This window comes from Chelonia mydas, chromosome 3 (genome assembly GCF_015237465.2).
Source record: "Chelonia mydas isolate rCheMyd1 chromosome 3, rCheMyd1.pri.v2, whole genome shotgun sequence".
NCBI classification, from domain to species: Eukaryota; Metazoa; Chordata; order Testudines; family Cheloniidae; genus Chelonia; species Chelonia mydas.
The window spans coordinates 25,225,317-25,250,258 of NC_057851.1; the positions used below are offsets into that span (position 1 = coordinate 25,225,317).

A 24,942-nucleotide genomic window follows, 5' to 3' on the forward strand; every position below is an offset into this window, starting at 1 on the left:
TGATTTATGCCCTGGAGATTAAGTTTATAGCTCTTCCAAAAGTTTCTTTTAAAAAAAATTATATTTATATTTTAATATCTTTGTTATGCATTTTTGATAGTGGACACTTCCTTTTGGCCTATTTCAAAAATCCTGCTTATAATAGCCTAAGTGCTTAGGGCATTCACATCTGTTCCTTTCTTTGCATGTTACTTTATGCCTAATCTTTCCAATAAGTGAAATATTCTACCCAAAGAACTCTAGCCTGCCTACCTGCAGTTTCATCAGAAGAGAGGTTTAAAGAAGAAAGAAAGGTCTCAAATTAGCAGCTCAAGTCATCATTCATCTGATAGTAGAAATGATCAATCTATGGGACAGAGTTTTTCTGACTGGAGCAAGTTTGCTGGAATTCAATTATCTGTATCAGCGGTATCAATTGACTAATATTCACATAATCAAGCTGTCTACAGTTGTTTGTTCTCATGCCTATGGATACCCCATGGGCACCTCTGTGTATATGATGTCTTGAGAAGTTTCCCATTCAAACAGGGCACTTAACTCACAAACAATGATAAAGTTGTTCAAAGCTCCCAAGCAGATCATATCATAGAATCATTGAATTAGAAAGGACTACAAGGGTCATCTAGTCTAATCCCCTGCCAAGATGCAGGATTTGTTGTGGCTAAACCATCCAAGACAGATGGCGATCCAGGCTCCTTTTGAAAATCTCCAGTGAACGAGGTTTCACACTCTCTGTACACAGTCTGTTCCATTGTCCTACTGTTCTTAGAGTGAGGAAGTTTTTTTTCCTGAGATTTAATCTAAATCTGCTATGCTGTAGTTTGAACTACAAGGGGTTCCAAAGAGGATGGCTCTAGACTGTTCTCAATGGTAGCAGATGACAGAACGAGGAGTAATGGTCTCAAGTTGCAATGGGGGAGGTTTAGATTGGATATTAGGAAAAACTTTTTCACTAAGAGGGTGGTGAAACACTGGAATGCGTTACCTAGGGAGGTGGTAGAATCTCCTTCCTTAGAGGTTTTTAAGGTCAGGCTTGACAAAGCCCTGGCTGGGATGATTTAACTGGGACTTGGTCCTGCTTCGAGCAGGGGGTTGGACTAGATGACCTTCTGGGGTCCCTTCCAACCCTGATATTCTATGATTCTATGATTCTATGATTCTATGAACCCATTGACTCTTGTCCTGCTCTCTGTGGCAAGAGAGAACAACTTTTCTCCATCTTTGCTATGACAGCCTATCAAGTATTTGAAGACCATTATCATGTCCCTGCCCTTAATCTCCTCTTTCCCAAACTAAACATACCCAGTTCCTTCAGACTTTGCTCATGTGGTTTGCATTCTATCCCTTTGATCATCTTTGTCGCTCGCCTATAGATCCTTTCCATTTTCTCTACAACCTTTCTATATGTAGGTGATCAAAATTGGGATATTTTAAACTGATCTACATTAGTTAAACAAGTTTATCCAAAAACCAAAATTCCACATGATATCCTTGGTATCAATAATTCCCTCACTAAAGGAGGTCATGTGGTTCACACCTCTAGACTTGAAAGACACACATTTTCATATAGACATCCATCTACCCCGCGGGAGGTTCCTCAGGTTCCTCTATGACCAAGACCATTGCCAAGTCAGAGTCTTTCCCCTTGACATGGCTACAGAACACAGTGTTTACAAAAATTTCTTCACAGGTGGCTGCTTGGATGAGAAGGGAAGAATTTACTGTCATCCCATACCTTGACGTGTGGGTTCTCACGGGCCACTCCTACAAGGATGTCCACAGGTCAACCCGTTTTCTGCGTCAGTCATGAAAAATCCACATTGACCCTCATGGAGTGCATAGACTTCATAGGGGAGACATTAGACTCAAATACAGCAAGATGGCATCTACTTCTTGAAGGGTTTCAGATCATGAGCACTGTCATCCACCATGTCACTATTAGACTCAGGAAGTCAGTCAGAACTTGCCTTTACCTCCTTGGCCACATGGCTTCATGCACACACATGACCACCATTCATCAGGCTACAGCTATGAAGCCTACAAGCCTGGCTTCTCCTCGGTGTTCTCACCAGAGAAGGGTACCATAAAGGCCAAAGTCACAATTCCACCCAAGGTATTAGGCTCTCTTGTCCGGTGGACAAAACCGGAGACGTTTTGGTAGGAGTCCCTTTCCTCACACCAACACCTGAGGCAACCTTAATTACCAATGCTTTCCTCCTGGGTTGGGGTGCACACATGGGTGATTATATGGCACAGGGCATCTGGACCTACCAGAAGCCCAAAATTCACATCAGCTTATTAGAACTCATAGTGGTCTGTTGGGCCTGCAATGCCTTCCTGCCACTCATCCAATCCAAACATGTTTATATAACATCAGACAACATCAAAGTATTTTATATAAACAAGCAAGGGAGAATGAGAGCTTTCTTTTTGTGCATAGAGGTAATCACTCTCTGAAATTGGTGCATCAAACATCACATAACTCTATCATCTGCATACTTACTTGGGTTTCCAAATTACCTAGCAGTCTCCCTGAGGAGACAAGTTTCTGTGAATTACGATTCACGATTCATTTCTCAGCAACATCTTCGCTCCATGAAGAAAGCCATCCTGGGATCTTTTTGCCTCAAAGTCAAACAGGAAGCTTCCTTGGTACTGTACCAGAGCAGCCCCGGGAAAGAACTCTTTGGGAGATGCCCTCCTGATGTCATGGAAGGGTCACCTGGAATATTCTTTCCCTCCAGTTCCTTTGAAGTCACAGGTTTTCTGGAAGATCCCTCAAGACAGAGGTTGAGACATCCTCATCATGCCCAAACGGTCAAGACAGTTCTGGTTCATGGATCAGCTGAAACTCTCAAGGTGACCACCCATGACTGTCCCCATTGTGACGGGTTGGATCACAGAAACCCCCTTGGGGCTGCCAACTGATGTGCCAACACTACTTCTCCCCCTGCTTTCCCTGCCAGCTTGGGATTCCAGAACAGTGCCTGGTTGTGCCAGATACACTTGCTGGCTACAAACACAGACCCAGGTCTGAACAACGTCCCACGAGCTGCAGACTTAACTGAAAACAGCTTAAGAAGTGTTCCTGTCTCCAGCACTCAGATGCCCAACTCCCAATGGGGTCCAAACCCCAAATAAATCCATTTTACCCTGTATAAAGCTTCTACAGGATAAACTCATAAATTGTTCACCCTCTATAAGACTGAGTGAGAGGTATGCACAGCTGTTTGCCCCCTCAGGTATTAATACATACTCTGGGTTAATTAATAAGTAAAAAGTGATTTTATTAAATACAAATAGTGGTATTTAAGTGGTTCCTGGTGCTAACAGACAGAACAAAGTAAATTACCAAACAAAATAAAATAAAACGCGCAAGTCTATGCCTAATACAGTAAGAAACTGAATACAGATAAAATCTCACCTTCAGAGATGTTCCAATAAGCCTCTTTTACAGACTAGCCTCCTTCTAGTCTGGGTCTAGCAATCACTCACACCCCCGTGGTTACTGTCCTTTGTTCAAGTTTCTTTTAGATAGCCTCTCCACCCCCAAAGGATATCTCTTGAGCCAGCTAAAGACAAAATGGAGGGGTCTCCCAGGGATTTAAATAGACTTTCTCTTGTGGGTAAACACCCCTCCCTCCCCCTGTGTAGAATCCCAGCTACAAGATAGAGTTTTGGAGTCACATGTCCATGCATGACTCAGAACTTACAGGTAGCAGCCATTGTTCGCATGCTACCTTGAACGTCCTCAAGTAGACTTCTTATGTGGATTGGAGCCTTCCAAGATCCATTATCTGTTAAGTGTTTCTTGATTGGGCACTTAACTTGCAAATTCTTTTCTAAAGAAGCTACCCAAATACCTTACTAAAGCTACTTAAAAACAAACAAGTACACAGCCAATATTCATAACTTCGAATACAAAAATGATACATGCATACAAATAGGATGAATATATTCAGTAGATCATAATCTTTGCAGAGATATGTTACATGGCATATGTAGCATAAAACATATTCCAGTTATGTCATATTTACATTCATAAGCATATTTCCATAAAGCATTATGGGGTGCAACATCACACTCATATTATCAGACCCTCTAGTATGACACAGGGACAAGGTGACATACCCCATCCAGGGCTTCTGGAAATGAGAACCAGTATTTGGATGGGCATCCGAGATAGAACACTCATGTTCCAAGATCAAGCAATTCATCCTTCACCAAAGTAGAAAAGATTCTAGGAGAAGCTGTTACTCAGCTAAATGGAAGCATTTCTCTGCTTGGGCTTATCGGTGCTTTTGTCTCCAGACTCCTCCAGAATCCCTGATATCTCAGAGTTTCTTCTTCGAGGAGTGTCCCTGTGGGTGCTCCACTTTAGGTGTTTGTGCACCCGAGCGCTTCTAGTTGGAGATTTGCAGTAGCAGTGCCCCAGTTGGCCGCGCACACGCAGCAGCTGTCTTGCCCCGCTCTGAGCGGCTACCCAGTGTGCGCAGCCAATCGCCCCCCAGTTCCTTCTGTACCGCCGTTGGCTTTGGTCAGAACAACAGCAGCACCCTCAAAAACCTTACTCTCCTTTAGTTCAACCCTTGTAGCTTTATTCTTTCTTTATTTACTTCTTCCTTCATTTTTTCTCTATTGAAAAAAAATTCCATTCCCCCTCCCCTCCGGCGGGCATCCGCCTCACTGTACAGAGACACTTGGAAGGGACTATTCCCATTCCTTCTTTGTGAACAGCCTCTCTGACATGCCTGGTTCTCCAGGTTTTAAATGCTGTCTGACCTGTAGACTGTCAATACCAGTCTCAGACGGTCACTCGCAGTGTGTCCGTTGTTTTAGAGAGACACACATCGCACAGAAGTGCCACCACTGCAAAAAGCTGACAGTGAGGACTAGAAAAGCCAGGGATCTCCAGTTAAAACTTATGATGATGGAGAAATCCCTTCAACCTGCTTCTGATCCTGAGCACAGGACCCCTCCCCACCAGCACTCACCCACGGTGGCATCGGATATGGGATCCTCTTCAAAAACAGCTGCAAAGGACCCAGTCCCACACAAAGCCACGAAAAAGCACTCTCACTCCTCGCCTCAGAGAGAATTGCCTCTCTGACCGCCAAATCTGCCCCAGTACTGTTGGCACGCAGAGCCCCCAACTGAGAGGCACCAGGACCGTCCGACACCGGGACGGCCTGAGGAGCAAAAGACCTGCCCGTGGTCTAGCTCTAAGGCAGGCACACTTAACAAAGCTAATCCTGTTACCTCGGCACCGAGGAAGCTGAAGGAAACCTCAGCACCGAGCAGCACAATGGCACAACCTGCTGCACCAATATAGAAGCAATTGAAGAGCCACCAGAGGGTGACACCATCCCACCAACCCACGTCTCCTCTTTGTCTCCTGATGGAACAATAATGTCTTCTCCTCCCACATCAGGTGATGACTTTAAATCCTTCCAGGAATTATTTAAACGAGTGGCTGACTCCCTCAACATTTCCTTGGCAGAGCTGCTGGAGACACAGCATAAGCTGACAGATATTCTCCATACATCTCCTACTGCCAAAATTGCACTACCCATCAATGTTGCCATGATGGACCCAGCAAAAACTATCTGGCAGATGTCAACTACAGCTCCACCTTCTTGTAAAAGATCAGAGAAGAAGTACTACATCCCAGCTAAGGGAGCCGAGTTGCTGTTCACCCCCCTACCCCAATTCATTGGTGATGAAGCCAGTTAATCAAAGGGGAAAGCAACATCTGGCTAGGACCACCCCTTATGATAAAGATTGGAAACGCCTAGACCTTTTTGGCAGGAAGGCCTGTTCCTCGGTGACCCTCCAGTTTTGAATAGCAAACTATTCTGCATTACTGGCCAACTACACACACACACACACAACATTTTTGCACAAATGACAACTTTTATTGAACATCTTCCAACGGATAAAAAAGAACAGTATAAAGCTAACATCATAGAAGGGCTCCCTCGCTGCCCGAACGGCCTTACAGGCTTCCTTGGACTCCGCTGACACACCAGCCAGCTCCATCGCCACATGCATAGTCACAAGGAGGGTGTCCTGGCTCCACCTTCCAGGCTTCCCCAAGGAAGTTCAGGCGACAGTAGTGGACTTACCTTTCGAAGGTCAAAAACTGTTTGTGGGAGGCACAGATGCAACTTTACACACACTCAAAGATTCCCGTGCCACATGGAAAACCCTAGGAATATATGCCACTGGGAACAAAAAGAAACAGGGTAAATTTTATACCAACAGTGCCCCATATGCCCAATCTCAAAGACATGACCAGTGCCGCAAACAATGTCAGACGAGATGCTGACAAGCCCCAGAGCAGTCAGCGAAATCTCAACCGTCCACTTCCAGACAAGCATCTTGAAGCGTTGGTCGAAGACACAAGAGCCCCCCCTACTCCACTGCCGAAGTCACTCATAACCTCCAGCCCATTTGGGGACCACCTAACCTTTCTATGCGGTTTGGGCAACCATTACATCAGATGGGTGAGTTCTGAAAATTATACGCAAGAGCTATTCTATTCCTTTTGCCTCTATCTGGCCTACCCACCCTCCTTCCCCGTCCCTCTTCAGGGACCCATCTCATGAGCACCTGTTACAGCAGGAAGTAAACCACCTCCTGCAACTAGGTGCTGTTGAACCAGTACCTACCAAGGGGGAGCGGGTTTTATTCACACTACTTCCTCACCCAGAAGAAAACAAGTTTGGGGGAGGAATGGCGAGGGGTGCACATTCCTGCCCCCACTTCCTCCTCCTCGGTGCTGGAGAGAGGAGGGGCTGAGCTAGCAGGGGTATTAGTCAGGCTTGGCCCTGGTCTGGCTGGGGTACCGTCAGTACCAAAGAGAGGCGTTCCTGGAGTAGATGTGATGAAGAGGTCTGCCTGGCTAACAAACTGCTGCGGCACAGGTAAGCTCGGTGCCAATGGAAGAGGCACGCTTTGGTTTCATTGTGAAATCATTGTGATTGCTGTTGGTGCTGTAGACTTGCTGCAATGTATTGGTGCAGGAGGTGGGGCCGTGGATTGAGGCCCATCTTGGACTTGCGCAGGCTAACAAGTTTGTCAGAACACAGAGCTTCAAGATAACACTACCAACCATAATTCCGGCACTGGAGAAAGGAGATTGGCTCTCAGCCCTTGACCTACAAGATTCCTATTTCCACGTCACTATTAATCCAGCACACAGAAGGTTCGTCCAATCTAGACTCGGGAACCTCCACTATCAGTACAGAGTGTTCCCATTCAGGTTATCCACAGCCCCACGGGTATTCTCCAAGGTCCTCACCGTCGTTGCAGCACACCTTCGCAGACAGGGTGTGATAAAAATATTTCCCTACATAGACGACTGCCTCCTAAAAACTTCACCATACCAGGCTGCAGTCGACGCTTGTCACATCACTACAGCTCTGTTTACAAAACTTGGGTTACAAATCAAGTTTCAGAAATTCACTCTAATTCCAACCCAACCGTTGGCCTTTATAGGGGCACATTTCGACTGCACCACAGCATCATAACAACTGCCTCAACAACACCCTATTGCCCTAACAAATCTCATTACAACAGTAAAAAACAGCCCACAAACATCTGCCAGAATGTGCCTACAACTCCTAGGGCACATGTCGGCCACCACGTCTGTTGGGAAGCATGCCAGGCTTCGAATGAGGTGTCTACAAACCTGGCTTCGTACTCTCTGTACTCCTCACAAGCACTCCACCCACAGATGACTGACAATGCCCAGAAGGGTAATAGACTCACTAACATGGTGGACAAAACAAACTAACGTTTGCACAGGTGTTCCATTCCAACAAGACACCCCATCAGTAACGATCACCACAGCTGCCTCCCTCGTGGGATGGGGAGCACACTTGTCCGAGACTACCATCCAGGGCCAATGGTCCCTTACGGAATCCACCCTATTGGAACTCAGGGAAGTTCAAAATACATGCCACCGCTTTCTGCCCCTGATGCACAACAAGATTGTCCAGATCCTCACTGGTAACTTGGCCACTATGTTTTACATAAATCGCCAAGGAGGGGCCCGGTCTGACTTGCTTGGCGCAGAAGCAGTTCACCTCTGGGAATGGTGCATCTCCAACAACATAGATCTCATTGCAACCTACTTACAGGGAAGCCAGAATGTCACAGCAGATGACCTAAGCAGAAACTCATCACAAATGCATGAATGGGAGCTGGACCCAGGAATCCTGAAAACTGTATTCCAACAATGGGGTTTTCCCTCAATAGACCTTTTTGCAATGTCCCACAGTGCCAAATGCCCACATTACTGCTCCTGGGCAGGATTCGGACAAAATTCCCTAGGGGACACCTTCCTCATGAAATGAGAAGCCCCCTTGATGCATGCCTTCCCTCCGACTCCAATATTGGCCGCGTACTTCTCAAGATCAAGAAGGACATATCCAGAGTAATCCTAATTGCACCAACATGGCCCAGACAAAGGTGATTCCCATACCTGAATCAGATGGCCACAAGACCACCACAGACCCTTCCCCTTGTGCCTCACCTGCTGACACAGGATGCGGGATGTCTCCACCTCCCCAACATTCCGATTCTCCATTTCAAGGTGTGGCTAATCCATGGATGATGAACCTAGAGTCATGCTGTTCCAGGGAAGTACAGTATATCTTCCTGAACAGCCGATGACTCACTACGCAAACACTTACTTGAGCGTGGGTAGGGGTTTTTGTAGGAAACAATGGTTCAAGAGAGAATGCTAGATTTGTATACCAAAGTTGTTTTGTTCAGGCTAGACAATGGGAACTGATCATTCCTGGCTATGGGCGATGTTCCTTTGAGGGAGCTCACAATGCAATTAGGCAGCTTCAGTATTTTGGATACCAATAAAGGATTTATTACTAGAATTGGCCTGATAACTGCTGAGCTGGGTGTATGCAGGCATGGGTTCATTAACATCTGGAGCAGAGATTCCCCATCATGCAGTGCTTTCCTGCTTTTCTGGTCCTAGAGTTCAGTGCGGTTCTTGCCTTGGAATCTCTGTGCTCCATTCTGTATGCTAATGGAGATGCCTCCTTGTCCCATCTTTGATGCGAATGAGGCTAGGGGAGTTTCCCTAATCCTGTCACCCTTGTCTAGAGGGGTTTAGGTGTGTCTCCCACTGCCTTTTCATTGCTTTTTGTAAGTCTTTCTTCTGATCAACTTTGGTTCAAGCAGAGGCTGGAGGAGTGTGGGGGGGAGGGCGGGAGCGGGAGGGAAGGTCTTTTATGAGTCAGACAGGCTGGATATTGCACCCTGGTTCCCCAAGAACATAGAGCTGATAGGTGACATCCATTACCCACCTTCCCTTCTTCTGCAAATTCATTACACTGCAGTATGAATGGGAAACTAGAGAGGCATTGGCCCACACTGCCCTTTGTCCTCAGTTGGGAGCACAAGTCTAGGTGTGGTACATATGTGGACCAACGGACACTGCTCGCACAAAATTCCAGGCTCAGGAATATGCTGTGCATGCGTATCTCACATGTGGAATAGAGATAGGCACCACACATCTCAAAGAACCTCCATTTACAAGTAAGTAACTTCCATTTCTGGCCTTAAAATCTGCTAATGTGTGGAGAATGGAGATGTGAAAGACAGTATGGCAAGGAGCTCTTGGCTCTCCATACCATCTTTTAGGTAGACTGGGTGCTCTCTAGCTCCGTCTGGTATTTTGGGAGATGGACAACAGATCCACTGTCTCTTCTGGCCCATTTTGTGAGGGGATACTTCTTAGCCAAGTATCTCTAAATGCCCATGTTCAGGTTTGCAATCCCCATTCCCTTTCTCACCCTGTCCTAGGGACTGTCCCACTGCTCTCAATTCCCTCATTCAGCCATCTTTGCCAGTCCCTTCTTTCTACCGTGAATGGATGGGTAATCCCTTGGTTTAGGCTTCCCATTCTCCTTGATCTTTCTTGATCTTTCTATATCCTATCAACATGAGTAATTCAGTTTAACGTTCCCAGTTTGGTGGAGTAGTTTCTTTATAAGATCCTCAGCTCTGGAACTTGCTCCCTCCCCTGGGGCCAACAGAGTGAATTCATTTGCTTTTAGAGTGTGCTGCAAATCTCTATTTTCTCTGGCTTTTGCTAAGGAAACAGGTTGCAGTGCGTGTCTTATGTATGGGCATCTGAGTTGTTTTTTTCATGGGAAGTTACTTGTGTAAGATTTGCATTTTTACAGTATCTTTCTGTATATTATAAATGTTTTCAGAAGCACACAGTGTCTTAGGCTCATTTAAAGAAAAATAACTGAAAAAAGAAAAGATTTTACTTTTGTTAGTTCTGTAGGGTCAATAATAGCTATATGTATTTCATCGACCAAATGGCCAGCTAAATTCCAATTACAAAATCTTTACTGTTGATTTTCACACTGAATTTAGCAGTGTGAACAGTTACTTTGCAAAAGTTCTGTTTGACTTGCATACTTACAGATTTTGTATGGAAGTAATGGTGAATAAATATGAACAGTTGGATATTATTTTGACTTCTTTGCTCACCAATCCCATGTTTTAAAGCCTTCCTCTCCACCCATAATTCACCCTGTTTTGTTCATGCATTTTAATGCCCACGTAGGGCATTAATTAATTAATTGCAACAAGCTTTTTAACCATGTGGCTCTATGCATGAAGTGGCTTGCATAGTGACTTATCTTATGCATATGGTCGAGAATTTACCCCAAGTGGGTAATGTAAGGAATGATGATCTAGTGGACTGGGACTTGGGGGAGATTTGGGTTCAATTTCTGGCTGTACCAAAGACTTCCCATGCAACTATATCTGTGACTCACTTCCCCAGCTGTAAAGTAAGGATAGTACTTCCTTTGTCAGCCTGATCTATTTAGATTGTAAGGTCTTCACGGCAGGCGCTGGCTCATATTGTGTTTACACGGTACTTAGCAGGTTGGTGTCTTTAAGTAGTAATACAAATAATAGTTTCCACTATTGCTCTTAGAACCCTGCAATACCTAAGCACAGTGTTCAGCTTCCTGAATAGAAGCTTTAGCTCCTGAATTCTTCCTTTGCTTTTTCTAGGACTAAAGAAAAATATTTCATGTTATTTTAGCATAGTATTTTAAAATATAGCCCCTACAACATCCGCACTGTTTTGAAAGCCGAGCAGCTGGTAATAAATATGAATGTAATGCATTTTAGCAGGGGTTCAGGTTGACTTACAATGTATTGTAGCAATACTGCTCAAATTCCTGCTCAGCAATTCTGTTCTTAATGCCATATTAATTCAAATTTACGTTGCAGCCAAGGATATGCGAATATTTTGAGATGTTTACATTTACAATCTGGTAAAAGTAATAAAATGAACTTACAAAGATGTAAATCGGTAAGTTGTTGGTTGAAACTCCAAGACAGTAAGGCAGAAGCATTTGTGTTTTATCTATCAGGCATGGATTTTAAACAAAGATATATCTTTTTGTAACATCCAGGCAATTATAATAAAGGAAAACATTCATCTGGGTTCTGAATCTTCTTCCCCTGCCAATGCTCACCAATATTTGTCTCAGAACATTAGTAGTATCCAAACAATGTCCACTAAAACCAAGAGTTTTCCTTTCCTTATAAGAATAAAAATGTATTGAGCTGAACACATTTCAATACAAAAAAGCTCTACTTTACTTTGATGCTCACCAACTCTGTTGATAAGTGTAGTGCAAAGTAGACTGCATTTTTTTGGTCTGTCTGACTGAATCATCTCCCTTTCACTGTAACTTTTCAATAATTCCGTTTTACAGCAAAAGGTATCTCCAGGTTACCAGCTTCAGGTTCTCCAATTATATGACTTAGGCAACACAGCATTTACAACCTTAGCAGATGCTTCCATATTTTAGGAACAGGGAAACTTTATATAATGGATTTCTGTGCCTCATGGGCACAATTTAGAATAAGCACCTGTGGCAAATTGCCAGCACTGCTATGATAGGTCCTGCGCTTTCTCTTCTTGGGGGGATTCAGGGCGCTGTTTGTCGCCCCTCATCTGGGGTATTAACTGTCCCACTAGTATCGCAGAGAAGGGGAGTGGAGAGGGAGGGACCCGGGCCCGCCCTCTACTCTGGGTCCCAGCCCAGGGGCCCTAGGGATAATGGCAAACCACTTGAACTAGTGATTTCTTCCCCTTGGCTACTTCCCTCTCCGGCCCTTCAGCTTGTGGAGCTTCCTGCCCTCTTTCTGCTTGGGCCAAGTTTCTCCCAACCCCTTGTGTTTGTGGAGTTCCTCTGCTCTGCACAAGCCGGGTTTCCCTTTACCTAGGGTCTTAGTCTTCTGGCCCGCAACAGCACTTCTTCAAACTCTCCTTTGCTTCCCTTCAAACTGCTCTCTGCTCCAACACCAAACCACTCTACTTCAACTCCTCCAAGTGTCTGATTGAAGCAGGGGGGTTTTATCAGGTGACTGGCTTCAGGTGCTCTAATTGGCTTCAGGTGCTCTAATTAATCTATAGCAACCTCTCTTCCCTCTACAGGGAATAAGGCTGCCATCATCCTGGGGCTTACATATCTCCCCTCTATCACCCTCCTGCTGCCCTCTGGCCATGCTGTATCACACACCATACAGTGTTGGCTAAAATTTAAAAACAAATAAATAAATAAAAAGAGAGAGAGACGTAACAAACTAGAGGGAGTGACCCAGTACAATACCATGCCACAATCTTTGTCATCTTTGCCTTTGCCATCTTTGGCTTTGTGAAAAACTATTTGCCCATGATTTTTTAAAAGTCGATAATTGTATAATTTATACAGCATACTATTTCCTTTAAAACTACAGTGTCAACAGCTTTTTACAGATTCCACCTATAAGGAACTGTTCACATATTGACTCATCTTCAGGAGTCTCATGATATGATGAATATACATAAAGCAATAGCCATGCTATGAGAAAAAGGAAAAAGGTCAAACTTTTGAGTCATTGAAACTGGATAGCAGATATCTTGGAGGATGTCAGTGCTTTGAAGTCTTATGGCATCTAACACCTTTATTCTATAGGTGACAGAGAAAAATGTATACCACTTTTTAAAAAAGTGTGCTTTACACGAAGTGCTGATCATTAAATGCTCTAAAATCTTTTTATCCCTGTACCTGCAGCAAAGAACATGCACTCAGAGTATCTAGTAAATGGTAGAATTTCAGATCAATCTGTGCTCAAATACCATAAAGCTGAATGGATTAGAAAAGTGAAAGACACGTGCTAAATTGCTTTTATTATTGATACCATTACAAAAGAAATCTGAAACTCCTATTTCATGTTTTTGCACATGAAACCAATTTTTGTTGTTGCTGAAAATTTGAAGTAAACGCCCCTGAAAACTTATGTGATGCAATTGAGTATTAGTAATAAAACTGGAGAACTGCAGTAGGTTGTTTGATAAAACACTGGACTCCAATGGCAGCTTTTTTGTATTCAGGTAGTTATTTTAGTTTTCAACAGATATACAAGAAGCAGCAAGGTCAAGATTATTTCTGTATATGAGTAGATGATTGAACGTGCTGTGTCAAATCCAGTGAATCTGTTACTGATAAGCAGACTGTACGTATTAAAGAAATATAGCTGCTGTGATGGCTAAAGTCACCTAATTCAATGAGGTATTGTGTGGTTATGCTCCAAGACAACAGACATGACATATCAGAGATAAAAGAAAAATTAAATTCTGGCTTTTGAAATGGTGTAGTAGTTGCAGAATACAACAGAAATAATCAGTACGCTTTGGAATTCCCAAAACATGTTTGGCTAACTGGCTTGATTAATGCTGGGGAAAAAGTGGGTCCATTTATTAGCCAAAGTTAACTTTTTGGGATAGGGCCAGCATTATGATATCATAAGCAGTGATGGCCACCAACTCGTGAAACCTTGAGAATAGCTAAAAGCAAAAGCAACTCATGAAACCTTGAGAATAGATAAAAGCAAAAGCAGGCAGAAGGAGAAAATAATATTCTTCATTGTGCTGTCTCCTCAAGCCACCTTGATTCAAGCAACTGGTATGTAGTGTTGGTTGCAAGTTTCAGAGTAACAGCCGTGTTAGTCTGTATTCGCAAAAAGAAAAGGAGTACTTGTGGCACCTTAGAGACTAACCAATTTATTTGAGCATAAGCTTTTGTGAGCTACAGCTCACTTCATCGGATGCATACTGTGGAAAGTGTAGAAAATCTTTTTATACACACAAAGCATGAAAAAAATACTTCCTCCCACCCCACTCTCCTCCTGGTAATAGCTTATCTAAAGTGATCACTCTCCTTACAATGTGTATGATAATCAAGTTGGGCCATTTCCAGCATAAATCCAGGTTTTCTCACCCACCCACCCCCCCCCACACACACACAAACCCACTCTCCCGCTGGTAATAGCTTATCTAAAGTGACCACTCTCCTTACAATGTGTATGATAATCAAGGTGGGCCATTTCCAGCACAAATCCAGGGTTTAACAAGAACGTCTGAGGAGGGGGGAGGGTAGGAAAAAACAAGGGGAAATAGGTTATCTTGCATAATGACTTAGCCACTCCCAGTCTCTATTCAAGCCTAAGTTAATTGTATCCAATTTGCAAATGAATTCCAATTCAACAGTTTCTCGCTGGAGTCTGGATTTGAAGTTTTTTTGTTGTAATATCGCAACTTTCACGTCTGTAATCGCGTGACCAGAGAGATTGAAGTGTTCTCCGACTGGTTTATGAATGTTATAATTCTTGACATCTGATTTGTCCATTTATTCTTTTACGTAGAGACTGTCCAGTTTGACCAATGTACATGGCAGAGAGGCATTGCTGGCACATGATGGCATATATCACATTGGTGGATATGCAGGTGAATGAGCCTCTGATAGTGTGGCTGATGTTATTAGGTCCTGTGATGGTGTCCCCTGAATAGATATGTGGGCACAGTTGGCGATGGGCTTTGTTGCAAGGATAGGTTCCTGGGTTAGTGGTTTTTTTGTGTGGTATGTGGTTGCTGGTGAGTATTTGTGGTTGCTGGGGGCTGTCTGTAGGCAAGGACTGGCCTGTCTCCCAATGGCCCAACTTGATTATCATACACATTGTAAGGAGAGTGATCACTTTAGATAAGCTATTACCAGCAGGAGAGTGGGGAGGGAGGAGGTAAATTGTAAAATACTTTCACATTAGAGTACAGCTGGGTGGGAATCAGTTTTCTGATCTGGAAAATCTTTTTGAGATTGCAGAATGTTCCTGTTACGTATCAGGATGAACCCATACCTTTTCTCATGGGTGGTAGGAGAGGGAGAGAAAAGACAAATAGCTACGCGGTCAGGGTCCTGACTTGGGATGCGGGAGACCAGATTCAAATCCCTTCTCTGCCATTCTCCCACATTCATTCATAGAATCATAGAAGATTAGGGTTGGAAGAGACCTCAGGAGATCATCCAGTCCAACCCCCTACTCTAAGCAGGACCAACCCCAACTAAATCATCCCAACCAGGGCTTTGTCAAGCCGGGCCTTAAAAACCTCTAAAATTGGAGATTCCACCACCTCCCTAGGTAACCCATTCCAGTACTTTACCGCCCTCCTAGTGAAATAGTTTTTCCTATTGATTCCTATTGATCTTCCCATAAACTTTCATGAGTACCACTTTTTAATTCCTTTTGCAAGCCAACTTGCACCCATTGTGTTTAATATTTGTATAGATAGGAGTAAAACTTGAACAAAAATTTTTTATTGTTGTTTAAAAAGATGATAATGTTAATGAGGAATTTGGGCAAAATGAGCTGGATCTCTCATGTTTATCAAAAACGAAAATCTTACTTCTGAGAATAATAAAACATCTGCCATGAAACAAATGTTCATGGAAATGTTTGTCTGTTACTACATCTGAAGCTTAAGTTGTCTTGATAATGCTGCATTATTTTGTAGCATTGAGAGAAGGACACTTACATCTATGGTAAACTGCACTCAGAAATGCTGTGGGTACACTATCATTTGATACCTTGGTACACAACCTTTTTCTTATCTTGTGATATTAGATGTCACTGTGAATAGATTGTGGTTTGGTTTAGTTTGGCGGTGACTGTGGTATCAGAAGCCTCTTGAGCAAGGAGTTTTAAAGAGTGTGGCAGAGAAACTTGTCACTGTCTAACTGAGAAGGGGTCTCAAGGTTTTACCTTCAACTTATTTGTCTTCATTATATAAAACAATCTCACTTTTTGTGTGCATTGTGATTTACCTTTTATTAGTATTTATGTGTAGTAATCTCTTCCCTCAGAAGGTATGTTTTACCATTTATTTTTGTGCTGTGTAGTGTCAGGAAAGCATTTTAAAAAATCAGTCTTTCCACACTGTTTTTTTTTTTTTTTTTAACAACACCCACTTCTTTTGTAGGCTTTTTCTTTTTCTGCTGCTAGGAAAGATTATCTTCTTACAATACAGTGGGCTATATTATCTGCAGATTTTTCTTGCCATGATGCCACGAAAGTTATACACACATTAAACTGTCAGGTGCTCCACAGGATGTGTAAATTTACACGCTGAATAGTCTCACTAAAATCAGTGGGACTACTTATAGTATGTAATGTGAAGCATGTACCTAAATCTTTGCAGGATTGAGGCTTAATGCATTTTTAATATTGCAGTCATCCAGGAAAACTTTTAAGAAATGTGCATAACATGGCATATATATATGTGGCCATCCTGGATGGATTATGGCATAAGCACTATAGGCCCTAAACTTATGGAGTCATGTGATTACATGAGAATATCAGCTTTTATTTAAAAAAAAAAAGTGAGTTTTTAAGCCCTTACTGTTGCAGAGAAAAGCTTAAAAACATGAACTGAGCATAATCAACGCAATGTGATGTCTAATGGCATGTCTAGATTCTGCCAGTGAATATTGTGTGCAGGAGACAAGTTCATGTCAAGATCTCATCCCACCTTTGAAGACCTTTCTTCAAATTAAAAAAAAACAAGAAAGGCAAAAGTAGCCATAGTGGTGATTATAGCCATCGTAATGCAATTTAGCTTTTTCATTATATTTAGGATTGAGCTCAATTTCAAACTACCATCCTGTAACAATGCACTAGCAATAGGAGATGACTGGAAGAGGAAGAATCATATGATAGATTGAAGAAGACAAAATTGTAGTGTTTTTTTCTTTGAAGTGGAAAAAATACATTTTTATTTAGTGAGTCTAGACAAAACTAGTAATTCTACAGAGGCAAGCATGCCTTTCATCTGCCTCTTACCTTTCACATCACACCACCTTTCCTTCAGCATTCCTCTACCCTCCTGTTGTTTGTTTTACCTTTAATCACCCTCTTCTGGCTCCTCAGACATCTACAAGTAGATCCTTTCATTTCCTCTTAGAACTGAGTGAATAACTGATTTTGTTGTTGTTTACTGACCGTTTTAAAAAAATCAGCTTGGGTCAAACCAAAACTGCAATTTTTTTGGTGCATCGAACAAATCTGAAAAATGTTATTTCATTCTAACTGTTCGGCCCAAAATGAAATGTTGTGTTTTGGTTTAGCCACAGTTAACCATTTCTTTTAGTGGAAATAAAGGGCTAGAGTCACAAAGTAATGGAGTTTGTGCTGCTGTGCCCTGCTTCCTGATACCCAGTAGCCCCGTGCTTAGGACGCTTATCTGGGATGTTGGAGACTCTGTTTCAAATCCCCACTCTGCAGTAGAGAACCCCCAGGTGAGTGCCCTAATCCTCAGATTATTGGGGGTTTTGGGGGGTGAGGCTCTCTGTTTCTCCAGTTAAAGCTGGTCCACTTTATATTAAATACTTGACTAGTTATTGGGCCAAAGAGAGAGAATGTGTGACTCTAAAGCCTAGTGGTTAGGGCATGCAGCAGTGGTCGGGGTCAGATCCCTGCTCCAGACGGGGAGTTTGAACCTGGGTCTCCCACATCTGGAGTGAGTGTCCTAAACACGGGCTATTCAATGTAAGGTGGGGGCACCACCGCCTCACTGGCACCCAAGTCTGCTTGCAAATCTGGCCAAAAAAGTTGAAAACTTTTGTGTTGACATTATCAAGATGAACCATTTTGATGTTTCCTAAATATTTTTTCTGTTTATCATTTCAACCAAAACAATTTGCCAAAATCAACATGAATTTGCAAAATGTCAGAATGTTTCTCAACCCAAAATCTACTTTTCCAGCCAAAGAAAAAGTTTTGGATGAAAAATGTCCCCATTTCTATTTCTTGAAAAATGAAGCTTCACTCTAATACCACTTGTTTCTCTAATAATGGCAGTGACATTCATATTATGGTACCATATGAGTAGTGAACTTGAAATCTTAGACTAACATTTTTCTAGGCAGATAGTACACGTTTGTATTATTTAATATGTCCAGTTACCTGTACTAAATACTTTAAATATCCAGTATTTTAAAATAATACTTCTTCAGATATTATTTTTATTTATGAGACATTTTCAGATGCACCCTGGGGCTGGAAGCAAACTGTCGACATTCAGTATATTAAAGCCACAAAACTGTGTAGGCATTTCAACAAATTCATGGGCAATCTGTATTTTTCAACCTTGTTTGAAAATTTTGCCCTTGTTTGAGTCACTCAAACTATGGGAACATGAGCTTTAATCCTTTAAAGTTCCTATCGAACTGAGGAAAACTTTTTGGTCCAATTGATGTTTTAGAACCACTTTTGGACTGAAAAAAAATTAACATTTAATGTTGTGAATCGTAACTGAGCTGAAGGTAATATTTGATGATTTGGAACTTTTCCAGGTTTGGAGGAAAATATTTTTCAATACAAAAATGTTCTAATGTTAGAGAGGAAGAATTTCTATTTCTATTTTAAAGCTATCTTGGTGCTAGGGAACAAATTATTTTTTAAACTGGCAAAAATTTTAACATGTCAGGTTGACAGTAATTAGATACATCATTTGAGAAGTCCTGTTTGTGTGATAGCCAAACTTTTAAAAAGAAGCTTCTTCTCATTTAATAGCCAGACCTTTTTACCTTGCACTTTTACCAGGAGAGCTTCAGAAAGTAATTATATTTAATAGAACCCGTCCTCAATTGAAAGCCTCAGGGGAACCAAAGTAAATTGTAGAATAAGCCTTGTTTTCTGAGTAAAGATGGATGGTGTGCCTGTGATGGAGAGGATTTTTTTTTTCTTTATAGGAATATGTGGAGAAATATGTGCTAGTCAACAGCTGCTCTGTGTGGCAAACATGAGTTAAAAATCAGCATCCAAATTTCCTTCTCCAGTGAATGAGGATTAGATGCTGCCAATTTAGGTAGAACAATGGTAGTTTTTACTCTGTGTGTTTGTGTATGGGGGGAAAGGGTCATTTTTTTTAAATAAAAGTAATTTTACCGAGTAATATATGTTGGGAAAATATCAGAGGAACTTTTTTTTAAAGGGCTAGAGAATTTTTAAGTGATGATGTGAAAAGTTTGAGGTGGAGGGATCACTTGAACTAATCCATTGATCTACTTATGTGGGTTTCATGTTATTTTAGGAACCTTATTCTAAGTAATTTCCCATCATCTATGTGCTTCCTTGTTTCAAATGCATATAATTGCATTAAGATTAAGAGAAAACGGCTTGGGCTGTGTTTCTGCCATGTTTCACAGTGTTACATAGGTATGGCAGAGTTAGTTGGTTTAGATCCTGTTCTTATATGGCTTTATTTTTCTTGCAGGTAGAGATAATTGATATTGAAAATGAAGAAAAAAGGTACTCTCTCTTCCAGGAGCTCCTGAACTCTAGTAACAGTCAGTCTGAGTTTCAGCACTTGGTTTTACTCCTGCAAGCTTGGCCACCTATGAAAAGTGCAAGCATGTAAGTATTCCTTCAAAGAGAAATCAGGAAGAACAGTATGCTCTCTCCTACTTTGATTTTGAAATTACTGAACCTTTCATGCAGCCTTCAGTCAGTGAATTCAAACAAACTGTTACATAAAGAAGTATAACCATCTTAAATAGGCCCTTTTGGAAGGCACACAGAATACAATTGCATATGTAGGACAAAGAAGTTTCTTCTGAAAAGCATTTTCAAGGAGCCACACATTTAATTTTGCTGATCTCCGTGTTTTTTATTAAATTTTAAACTGCCTAGTCCAAATAAAGACTTTATAAACACTTGCTAGGCAAATCAAAGCCTAGCTATCAGCACCCAGTGGAAAACCTGCAGAGAGAAGGGGAATGTGTGACTGAAGATTTTCACTTCAGTTCTGGCTCCCTCAAAACTCTTTCTGAAGTTGCTCTTTTGGGCAACGACTGCAGAGACACATTCCAGGAAAGGGCCATGGGTGGAGGGAACATTCCAGACTTTTGTACGTGACCAAGCAATGGTAGGTTTCTGTTCTACACCTAGTACCAAGTTGTCCCATCCCAGAGTAAACTACAGGGAAAGGAGGAATGCATTTTAGGGCCACTGATTATTTTTGCAGCATTGTGCACATTCTGAAGCCATTTATATGGCAGGCCATAATTTGCCAATATTTTTGTATTGGTCTTTTGTCTTCCTGTCTACCTGTAGTGCTTCTATACATTCCATTTGTTCAATACTTTGATCATGGCTTCTAAGATTTAAAGAGTCTCTTTGTCTCTACATTATGCTGTCAGCAGTCATCTATCCTTCTATCCATCCTTCAAGGAGAGCAATAAAATTAACTTTTTATGGGCTAGCCAGCACAGAGTACCATCTTTCATCTGTCAGCAGTTAGGTGAGAAAGGCTGGTTACTAATTTCCACTTAACTTTGAGTTCCAGGTGCCATTGATCACATTCTGTTGGAATATAGGGAATAGACTCCCAAAAAGGCTTGTGTGAAAAATTAAAAATTTATTTTCCTGAAAACTAATACTTTTGTGTGCATTTAAGATACTGGTATGTGAGGGACCAATCTGCAGTGATTATTCAACTTGAAGCCTTTATCAGTGTGTTTGGGATTTGTGGATGAAGAACTGAACTAATTCTTTACTGCCTTTTCATGAACAAAGAAAGCATTTCTCAGGCATTAAAAAGTTATAGGGTGTTCGCTGTCTGACTTGTCCTATATTCACATTGTCATTTCCCTACATATTTTCGTTTTACAAACCTTTAATGCAGTCGAAATGGATCAAAATACAATGTAGAAAACACCGGAACTTCGGAACAAAGGTTAAAGTTATGGACTTTCACAACATGATTTTTTTTTTTTCCCAAGGGGTAGAGTTCTACCAAATTTTATGTTTATAGCCTTGGTGAACAATAAACCTGCCAAGTAAACAGTGATTTTATTGTCATCGTTTTCATATTATTTTATAATGTTGACAATCCAATTGAAATTTCAGTCCATTATAGTGAAACAGATGTTATTGTTACTATTAGCTATTCTTTCTTTCTTTATGAAGGAGGATTAGACTTAGACATTGGGACTCTTCTAAAGCTCTTCTTTCCCCAGCAGAAGGGTGTTTGTATTTATATCTCCTAAAATGACATCTCCAAATAATTGTTCATTGTTATAAGGCTTTCCAAAAACAAATCACTTTGGAGGTTGGCGGTTTACAGAAAAACCCTGCCGAAATACACACATTCCTCAAGCCAATTTTGAGAAAGGACTCCCTATGCACCTCTTTGGTCTGCTGATCTCAGGATCAGTGGCAACACAGCTAGCTCAGCAGCCATATTGAGACTGGTTCCATATTGAGACTGTTCATTTTATCCTGTATTCCTGAAGACCAACTTCCAATCTTATTTCTCACCTGTTCATAACTTGATTCAGTACAGCATCTAAATTTGCTCCATGTTTGTTATACTCATTTCTCTCTTTAACAATGCAGATTGGCCCAGAAAAAGAGGAGGATAAAAAAAATACAGGTTAAATTGTATTCTCTTCCCATCTAATGATCGATCAAACCCCAGTGGTTTGGAGGTTTGTCTTAGTCCCAGTTAGGGTCTGAAGGTTAGAGACCTGCATAAATTATACAAATCTTTTAAGTCTAAATAAGTTAGGACTTGAAAACAACTGATAGCTGGTATTTTGACAAAGAAATCAGCAGCATTGTGAAGGAATGGGGAAAGGGGCGAGCTGAATTAACTATCAGCCTCACATTTAATTTGAATCAATGGAAATGTCAGAATGATTGAAGCTTATGTATTCATGGTAGGAATGAGCCTGCCTAGGGTTTGTAATAAAAAATTGGGAACTTTTTCTAAAGCCCTACTTCAGCGCCCATCAAGGTCTTTTTTGAATACCAGTTGATTCAAAGTCCTACAGTCTGATTTTCGGAGGTGCCAAACTCCTGCAGTTCCCATTGACTTCAGTAAGAGTTTCCGTTGACTTTATATATTATTAGGGATGCAATGTAACAGGAGAGAGCAAAAGCAGAAATTGCAGTTGCACTGGAGACAGAAATCAATGGTCTGTGAATTCCACACTATGAACAGAAATATACATCTGTATGCAGTTTTACAACAGTCACCTACAAGCATAGAAATAGCTGCCAACAAGCACTGTGCAATCTTCTAAGATAGATAGTTACCAACCTTTCCAAAATTTCTGCAGGCTGGTTACCAGGAGACTTGTGACATTTGATTGATCGTTAGCTAGCTGACCAGTAAATTAAAACCCCACCTGTGCATCCCAGATTTTCTGTCATGAACTTCAGAGTTTATCCCATGATTAGATTTTTTTTAAATGATTTCCCAGAAATGGTCAAATATAAGTCAAAAATAACTATTTCTTTTATGAAACAAGTTGTTTTAAAGCAGGGGTGGCCAACCTGAGCTTGAGAAGGAGCCAGCATTTATGAATGTACATTGCCAAAGAGCCACAGTAATACATCAGCAGCCCCCGATCAGCTCCACCTCCCCACCCTGCTCCCAGCACCTCCCACCCACCAGCAGCCCCACCGATCAGCACCTCCTCCTCCCTCCCCACACCTCCTGATCAGCTGTTTTGTGGCATGCAGGAGGCTCTGGGGGGAGGGAAGGGGAAGGAATGAGGACATGGCAGGCTCAGGGGAGGGGGCAGGAAGATGTGGAGTGGGGGCAGAGCCAGGGGTTGAGCAGTGAGCACTCCCTGGCACATTGGAAAGTTGGCGCCTGTACTTCAGCCCCGGAGTTGGTGCCAATACAAGGAGCCGGTGCCTATATAAGGAACCCCATATTAACTTCTGAAGGGCCGCATGTGGCTCCGGAGCCACAGGTTGGCCACCCCTGTTTTAAAGAAAAAGAACAAAAATTGCTAGACTTGTTACCTTAAAGAGTTTTTGGCTCCTAAAAATTAAAAACAAATCATAATTATTATATCTCTGCCATTAGTCTATTAAACATGTGAAAAGAACTTACCCTCTTTATTTTTTTTCACAGGATGAATATGTTTGATACTTAAGGATGAACTCAAACTAATCCTGGTTTTCGTCATTTTACAATCAGCAAATTGTCATTTTCTTATTACATTTTATTTAAAATTAGATTTAAATAATATAGATTATATTTTTTTAAATTTCAGTTCTTAACTATTAACATTAATAACTATCCTGAATTAAAGCTCTTCCCATTAAGAACATAAGAACGGCCATAGTGGGTCAGACCAAAGTTCCATCTAGCCCAGTATCCTATCTTCCGACAGTGGCCAATGCCAGGTGCCCCAGAGGGAATGAACAGAACAGATAATCGTCAAGTGATCCATCCCGTCGCCCATTCCCAGCTTCTGGCAAACAGCGGCTAGGGACACCATCCCTGCCCATCCTGGCTAATAGTCATTGATGGACCTATCCTCCATGAATTTATCTAATTTTTTCTTGAACCCTGTTATAGTCGTGGCCTTCACAACAACCTCTGGCAAGGAGTTTCACAGGTTGACTGTGCGTTGTGTGAAAAAAAACTTCCTTTTGTTTGTTTTAAACCTGCTGCCTATTAATTTCATTTGGTGGCCCCTAGTTCTTGTGTTATGAGAAGGAGTATTTAACACTACTTTATTTACCTTCTCCACAACAGTCATGATTTTATAGACCTCTATCATATCCTTCCTTAGTCATCTTTTTTCCTAGCTCAAAAGTCCCAATCTTATTAATCTCTCCTCATATAGCAGCCGTTCCATACTCCTAATCATTTTTGTTGCCCTTCTTTGAACCTTTTCCAAGTCCAATATATTTTTTTGAGATGAGGCAACCACATCTGCACGCAGTATTCAAGATGTGGGCGAACGATGGATTTATATAGAGGCAATATGATATTTTCTGTCTTATTATCTATCCCTTTCTTAATGATTCTCAACATTCTGTTAGCTTTTTTGATTGCCGCTGCACATTGAGTGGGTGTTTTCAGAGAACTATCCACAATGACTCCAAGATCTCTTTTTTGAGTGGTAACAACTAATTTACACGCCATCGTTTTATATGTATAGTCGGGATTATGTTCTCCAATGTGCATTACTTTGCATTTGTCAAAACTGAATTTAATCTGCCATTTTGTTGCCCAGTCACCAGTTTTGAGAGATCATTTTGTAGCTCTTCGCAGTCTGCTTGGGACTTAACTATCTTGAATAGTTTTGTATCATCTGCAAATCTTGCCACCTCACTGTTTACCCCTTTTTCCAGATCATTTATGAATATCTTGAGTAGGACTGGGCCCTATACACACCCCTGGGGGACACCAGTATTTACCTCTCTCCATTCTGAAAACTGACCATTTATTCCTACCCTTTGTTTCCTATCTTTTAACCAATTACCAATCCATGAGAGAACCTTCCCTCTTATTCCATGACTGCTTACTTTGCTTAAGAGCCTTTGGTGAGGGACCTTGTCAAAGGCTTTCTGAAAATCTAAATACACTGTATCCCCCCTTGTCCACATGCTTATTGACCCCCTCAAAGAATTCTAGTAGATTGGTGAAGCATGATTTCCCTTTACAAAAACCATGTTGACTATTCCCCAACAAATTATGTTAATCTATGTATCTAACAATTTTGTTCTTTACTATAGTTTCAACCAGTTTGCCTA

General features: G+C 41.6%; 1 protein-coding gene across 4 annotated transcripts in view; it reads left to right on the forward strand.

Moving 5' to 3' along the window:
- The window catches only part of NBAS (NBAS subunit of NRZ tethering complex), a 374,358-nt gene that overhangs the window by 321,163 nt on the left and 28,253 nt on the right, over positions 1-24,942 (forward strand). For all 4 annotated transcript variants that reach the window (XM_037894042.2, XM_043542251.1, XM_043542252.1 and 1 more), the window contains one exon: positions 19,655-19,794. In XM_037894042.2, coding sequence (XP_037749970.1) covers positions 19,655-19,794 — 140 coding nt within the window. The remainder of the gene's footprint in view (positions 1-19,654; positions 19,795-24,942) is intronic.